General features: G+C 30.1%; 1 protein-coding gene across 1 annotated transcript in view; it reads left to right on the forward strand.

Moving 5' to 3' along the window:
• Positions 1-865: 865 nt before the first annotated feature.
• The window catches only part of LOC106468425 (lysophospholipid acyltransferase 7-like), a 20,549-nt gene continuing 13,475 nt past the window's right edge, over positions 866-7,939 (forward strand). The window contains exons 1-4 of the mRNA XM_022396756.1: positions 866-906; positions 1,852-2,173; positions 3,746-3,818; positions 6,950-7,106. Coding sequence (XP_022252464.1) covers positions 1,962-2,173; positions 3,746-3,818; positions 6,950-7,106 — 442 coding nt within the window. The 5' untranslated portion in view covers positions 866-906; positions 1,852-1,961. The remainder of the gene's footprint in view (positions 907-1,851; positions 2,174-3,745; positions 3,819-6,949; positions 7,107-7,939) is intronic.

A 7,939-nucleotide genomic window follows, 5' to 3' on the forward strand; every position in this document is an offset into this window, starting at 1 on the left:
AGTTAAGATCTCTAAAATTAATTTCTCTTGAAAAACAAAGACTTAGAGGGGATCTGGTTAAGGTATTTAAGATTGTTAATGGAATTGATAATGTTGATGCATCATATTTTTTCACACTTACTGTTGAGAACGGTAGGACTAGGGAACACAAACATAAATTTTGGCACAATAGGAGTCATTTTCATCTAAGACGGTTATATTTTTCTAACAGGGTGGTTGGCATTTAGAACGGGTTTCCTTCAGATATTGTGGCGGCAATAAATTTAAGTAAGTTTAAGAGAAAGATTGATAACTACATGAATGATAATGGCTGGTTTTGAGGGGTTATTTTATTATTTAATAATTTTAGTTTAGTTTAGAGGATGAGACAGCCTAGATGTTCAATAGATCCCTTGTTGTCCCTAAACATTATGTTATATATTGCTGATCCGATTGGACAGTTCCATCTATCTAAATTCACAAAAATGACCCCATTCAATAATAATAATTATAATAAAACAATACAGTACGGTTTAATTTCAGCATAATATTTTTATGAGGATGTGTGAAATTCCTTATCAAGTTTTGTAGCTAATGTACTCTTCCTGACAGTGATAATATGTAAACGAAGATCTTAACAGCAAAGCTCTAAATAGTCACTCTACTCCCGAGACTTTAGACTTTGTTCAGCACTGATATAAATGCTGAGTTAGCTTGGTGAGTTAACACCCGCTGAAAGCTTTAAATATCATGATAACTATATTTGTAGAAATCTGAATCTTTAATATTTTTAAAGAGTCAGTTTTGTTAAATTTTTATGACGAAAAGTTTATTTTGTGTTGAACAAACTAATAATAATTACAATAAAATTGCAGAGGGAGTGAAATGTAATAAACGTCCGCAGATGTTGGGATTGGGGGATGGTGTGTAAGTTAAGATTAATAGTAATTTCGGAATTTTCACTAATATAGTAATTAACATTTATTGTTTTTAGTTTCACTATAAATTAGAAATACTAAGTTACACCGATTTCACATACAAACTTAGTTATCTATAAACTGTAATATTAGTATTGTAGTTTAACGTATATAAGTTATACTTATAGGTTATAGAAAAGTCTAAGCTCAACACTATTCTTTCTTAGTTTATAAATTACAGTATTACTACTAGTAGGTAAATCAAAGAGTTATAACCAAAAAATTAACTGTGCATCTAAAGGTTCCAAAGTTGAAACATATTAGTTATTATTATTATTAATAATAGTATTACTGGTACTTCCTTGCATATTAAATCTATTATTTCGGCTTTTCTTGTTTAACTACTCGGACTGAGTTTTGGAGAACGGTTTGTCAAGCCTTTAACTTTAAGAAGTTTGTACACTAATCAAGTTTTGGCCTCAGAGAAAATAATTCCAAAGCATTTAAGTCTCGAATAATAAAGATATATACTTGTAATAAAGGTATATTTTTAATAAACTTGATCACAATTATTAGGCACTTGGATATGATGTGATCTATGAGTGTATTCATTTTTAATCATTTAAATCTGATAAAAGTATTTGTTGCTTTAGTTTGTAAACATTTTGCTTAATATGTTTATGAGTAAAATAAGTTTAGAAGTGTGGTTGTTTCAGATTTTGTTGATGATTGTGATATGTAGCAGTTTATCGTTTTGCAACTTAAAACTGATTAGTATAAGTCTTTTTCCATAATTACCTGAAAGTATCAGTAATTAAATTATATGTGTTTTAAAATTTCATTATATGTTATATATATATACATACATACATATAATTAGTTGTGACAAGTTATTAAATTTTTTCTCTCACTATGTTTTTAGATAGTTTTGATAACTTTGTCTTTTTCTTTACAGATGATGAGAAATGAAATTGAACAGCACACACATCCATCTCCTGTTCTGTTAAAACTTTTAATTGAAAAGCACCTTTGATTACTCATTCATCATCAAGCAAATGTGTCAAAATGAATTTTGATGATATTATCTACGTTTTCTTCCTTCTTACTTCAATTGGCATAGGACAGTACATTCGGCACATTCCTGGTCAGTTACAAAGACAATATGTCTGTACTGGTGTTGGAGTGCTGCTCGTTTTTCTGGTGTCCAGACTTCATATAGTCCATCCTTTAATCCTAACCTGCTTGAATGGCTTAATTGTTTTGCATGTAAACAAAAAGTGAGTATAAAATGATTGTAATCAGTTGTTACAGCTATCGTTGTGTTTTATTTTTAGTACTCTGTTATGCATGTATAATATTACTGTATAAGGATATTGTGTATTTCTACTTTCTCTCAGACACAGATAATAAAATGGTACCTGTGAAAATGATTTTTACTTTTGTTTTCTTTGAGATTTTGAAATAAGACAGTACTTTGTTTAAAGGTTCTGTGGATGTCAATAGGAATGATACTTCTTAATGATTGTGAAAAGAAAGGGTTTGTAAGATGATTTAGAACTGCACTAATTACAAAGATTTTTATGAACTGTGATTAATACTCAGTGTTACTGGTATTGTGTAAACTTGGAACTAATCAATGTTGTAGGTTTTTTGAAACTTCAAATTTTGAATTAATTGCATTATTGTATTTATTACTTGCATGTACAAGTGTCATAATGTGTGTGTGCTGTATTTTAATGGAAGACCAGTCATTTTTACCTACCCTGCTATTAAACTCAAACATTTATCAAGAATAATGATGATGGTGGTGTTTAAGAAATGGATTATTTTGAAAAAGGGTTAAACAAACCAATGTTAATGATAATCGTAAGCTAAAAAATTGCATTTCAACCCATTACAGTATTTTGACATCTACTGTATTCTAACTGATTGCAGTTGTGGGATTACATGTAATTATAGTAAAATAAAATATACAGAAGTTGAGTTCATTATATTAAAATGATTTTGGAGCCTCACCATGTCTATATTACAGAAAGCAAGAAGGGAATATCAGTGTAATTTTGACATGATAGCTTATGGATGGAACATTTTGAAATGGAAACTACCCTGCAGGGCTATTGAAAAGATGTATGGCCATAAAATGAATCACAACTGGACATGGTGACATGAACTGTAATTATAGTGTAAGAAGACAACAGTTTCCCAATGGCCATTTCAAGAGTCTGATCTCACAGAAATCAATAGGCATTACTCCTGGACAAGTTGTCTGGTGTGTCTTCCTATATAATAGCATGAGTACTTGTTTTATTCTCTAATTGCTTGAGGTATGTTCCTGGAACAAGTAGGTAGCTATAGCCACTGACCTTTGTGTACATAGTTTTTCACCTGTTTCAAAACACCATACTTTGCTTACCATGAAAGGGGGGGGGTATGACTTGTTTTGGGTGTTTTTTTGGATGGTTCTGGTTGCCCTTATTGATTCATATTCCTTTGTTTTCGAATGCCATTAAGTACAAAGTATTTTCTCTCATGGGTATTCTAAATCTTCAATCTGAACATATCTTTGTGATCTGAGTGTATGAATATTTTGTTTCAGAAAGGGCTGTTACATACCATACCCAAAAGCGGTCAGTTTTTAGTGGCTACCTAAATATGCCAAACAGTGTCAAAATGTAGTTCTGATACACAGTATTACACCATGAATATATGTTGTTTTTGGATATATTAATATCCAGTCAGATTAGGTGTCACCAAATAGTACAATATCTGATCAAATCAAATAATTTTCCCTCTTTAGTGTATTCTTATATCATGAGAAAGATTAGATTAGATTTTTTTTTTTTCTACAGGTACTGCCATATCATCAGCTTCCTATTTTGTTTTGGTTACCTGGCCTTTTTTCGATGGACCTCCCAGTATTATACTTGACATTTTATCTAAATCCACTTAAGGAAATAATTAGGCCTGGGATGAATGATAACTCATTTAATTATATACATTTGTACTTTTTAGGTTAAAATTTACACAGAAAGGTCATAACAGTGTCTTAATTAGTAGTGTGAAGATGTTCAATAACACACAATGCCTTTTGTGCCTAAACAGTCAATAACACATAATGCCTTTTGTGCCTAAACAGTCAATAACACATAATGCCTTTTGTGCCTAAATAGTCAACAACACACAACACCTTTTGTGCCTGAGCAGTTTTTTCTACACAACTAGTATCTTGTGCAATATAGAAAAACCACAACCTTGAGTGTCATGATCATCTGTACAGCATTAGTATGAGCAGGAGGTGAAGGAAACCCAAAATATAATAAACAGAACAGTTTTTCGTTATTATTATTATCTTATTGATCATTATCAAAATGAACTGCCTTCCAGGAATGGTCTCATCAAACAACACTGTTATTTATACATGTTTATTATTGGATGGAGTTCTAAATGCAACAATTTTACTATTAATTGGGTTATTATTTTTTTTTACTGCATCTAACATTAGCCTCGATTCAAATTGCCACAATTTTTTCTTTGTCTGTCAGTACGAGTACTATCTTACTTGTGCTTATCTGTTAATTCATATACAAAAAAGTGTCAAAAATTTGAAGATGAGTTTTTAAAAAAAAAAAAATTAGATTGAAGCATGGTGTCACAATTAAAAATAGATAAATTATATTTTCTTGATGAATCTCCAGTAACTGAATTGTAGTTATTTAGGGCAATAATATCAGAAGTTTTTTCCAAATTTACTTGTTCATGTGTAGGATAATAAAATTAAGTTATGTGAAATATTTCAAGGATCATAATTATAAGCAAGAGGCCACTACTCTATCAAGGTACACTCAGCATTTCAACCAACCAAATTAAATGTTGTTTTTTTTACAACCATGTACATATTGATCAGAAACTAACAACAATTACCACATCAAGAGGGAAACCATTTCACAAATATATAAATCTAACAGGGAAATATTTGTACATAAAAACAAGTCTTTGTCTGGTTCTGATATTCACAGTAACAACTTTCTCAGTTCACCATCAAATGAACCACATATAAGAAGATATTCTGACTTTGTTTTAGAATAAATACACATTTAGTAGTCCTTCTCTGCACTGTTTTTAACATGTCAGTATCTATGTAAAAAGAGAACCAAAACAATAAACATTATTCTCTGCACTGTTTTTAACATGTCAATATCTATGTAAAAAGAGATCCAAAACAATAAACATTATTCCTAATAATACCTCAGGAATCTTGTACAAGATTATTTTAAAATTTTGACTAAAAAAATTCATTTATGTAACTAGGATTTAAAACTGTCAGTGCCTTGTCCATCTCTAAACACTTGATGATGATTTCAAACTGTAATTCGGATTCACATTTGAATTGACAACTCTTAATGTGCCTCTCATACAAAAGTTAGCTTTCTTGTGCCACATTACACTTTTTAGTCCCTGGGACCGACCTCGTAACCATTTTCTGCTTGTTATAGTTTTCATGCTATAACTTTTAACTTAGTACGCGAATGTTAACGAAATTTGGCAGATTACCAGTAAACATTACAATGCTTTCATACCCAAAATATAAATTATTTTTATTAAGTACTAAGGTTTGTAAAGCAATGTTTTTCTCATGTCTTTTTTTTCTTTTCACATGTTGCCTTCACATCAAATGAACCACATATAAGAAGATATTCTGACTTTGTTTTAGAATAAATACACATTTAGTAGTCCTTCTCTGCAATGTAACTTGTCTTGGCTGTGTTTTAGTAGACTAGTATTTTGTAAAATACAGTCACATTTCAATTATTATACATTATATATGTTTTCTTAAAACATAGAACAGTAAATAAAAAATAAAGCAAACAATTATCTCTTCCAGTTATGACCTTTAAACTCAGTTGCTGCTTGATGTAGGTTGCTAAGCCTTTAAAAAATCTGCAGGTGGAGGGTATGAAACAAAATATATTTTTTAGGTTTTATATACACATTTGAATAACAAAAAATTATACATTTACTACATTAATACCATAGAATTCACTATAATTTATCAAACTTAGTAACTGAGATGTATTTTTAGTCTAAAAAAATATGAAATTTCAAGCAGACTAAAGCTACACTTTACCTCGTTGAAGTATTGGTTCAAAAGAAAGAAATGGCACCAAGCCCATTAAAATGTTTGAGAGAGCCACTTGTGGGACATTCTGAGCCTCCGATTGGTTATTCATGTCATATGTAGAAGTAAGTATATATATATACATATATAAGGGAGTGTTTTCAAACATGGAAAGAGGTGGGTGGGGTGCCACTGTGTTTGATTTATTGCATGAGCAATATCTTAGCAAATTAAAAAGATAAGAGGCTCTTATTCTATATTCTAGCTTGTCAATATTGATAATTTGAGTTTCTAATTCATATGAAACTATAGACTTAGTATTTTGACTTTACAAACATCTAATTTGTGAACCAGTGCTGCATTCAACATACCACGTGACACACAAAAATCAATGTTTGTCTGTGTTTTTTTAATATTTGATTTTAAATTAAGAAATTGAGTAATATATAGTACTAAAATTTGAATTATAATCTACAGTTTGATTCCAAAGTTATTGACATAAATTCATGAAATAGTGGTTAATTAAAATTTTGAATGCAAGTCAACAAACGAGATGACATGGCCTTTCACCTATGACCCGTCTCGAAAGGGTTAATACTGTTCAAGTTGTTTGAATAAAAAAAACAAATTTCAGTAGAATAAACTTCCTAGGATGTTGTCAAGAAATATGGAAATATTACTGCTGAAGAAGCTACCCGAGTTGCTGGCATAAATAGAAAATTTTAACTCAAGCTGAATTAAGACTGCAATAATAACTCATTTATCACCACTTTTTTGCTTTCTACCATAAATCCCTGGTAGTATTTTACCGGTCTGGTATTGATTATTCAGAGTTACAATGTGAAAAGGAACTATTGTATAATTTTAATGTTTGTTGTATTAGCAGTAACTAAATGAAATAGTGTTTGTCATTTTCCTTTTTATTATTCTGTTTTAGATGGTGGGCGTTGCCTTTGAAGTTCACCAGAGTTACAGATTTAAGCAAGAAGGATATCCAGATAAAAACGTTGATTTTAAAACCGAGCATCATGTCATCCATCCATCATTTCTTGATGTTTTTCAGTACTCCTTCTGTTATGCTGGAGTTCTCATTGGTAAGGCGTATAGAAATTTATGTGACATGTTCGTAATTTTTTTGAAAGGTTAAAGTAAGCTCGGAAGTATTTTATAAACACATAGCTGGTCCAGTATTAAATAATAAGATTCTGACACTTCTGGTTCCATGCATCAAATGTTTTCTGAAAATTATGATGAGATTTACATTGGAAAAACTTAGAGATATTTTTATTCGTGTTAAAAAACATAAAAGAAAAACTTGTGTTTATTAACATACATCCAAGTATGATCACCTATTCCAACTTGATAATATTAAAATCTTCAGTAAAAAAAATATATATAAACTATTGCAAAAAATAAAAGAAACCTTATTAATTAAAAAGTGTAAGTCTAAAATAAATATTTGTTCTGGAATAGAGCTGAAAATCTTTGTTTAAACTTCTACATGATAGTTTACATGTAGCATTTTTTAACATATGATTTTACATTGTAATAACCAAGTTAGCATACTTTAACGTAAAGGAAGTAAACATGATTAAACATAATTTTTTTTGCATGCATAATTTACTCTTAAAAATACTAAAAATAATTATTAAAAAATTAACTTTCTTGAACGTGTTGTTTTCTTTCACAAGTTGATCTTTAATTGAGGTCGGACACCATCATGCGACCCCTTTTCGTGAATTAATCTTTTGCCACTCACCAAACAAACAGCTATACTATTCTGAACCTATGTGTGTGGTTACTGTAAGATTATGTATTACTTCTTAGCATTGTTTAGCTTGTTCTGATATGTGTATGGTTACTGTAAGATTATGTATTACTTCTAGTATTGTTTAGTTTGTTCTGATGTGTGTATGGTTACTGTAAG

This window comes from Limulus polyphemus, unplaced genomic scaffold (genome assembly GCF_000517525.1).
Source record: "Limulus polyphemus unplaced genomic scaffold, Limulus_polyphemus-2.1.2 Scaffold3004, whole genome shotgun sequence".
Lineage (NCBI taxonomy): Eukaryota > Metazoa > Arthropoda > Merostomata > Xiphosura > Limulidae > Limulus > Limulus polyphemus.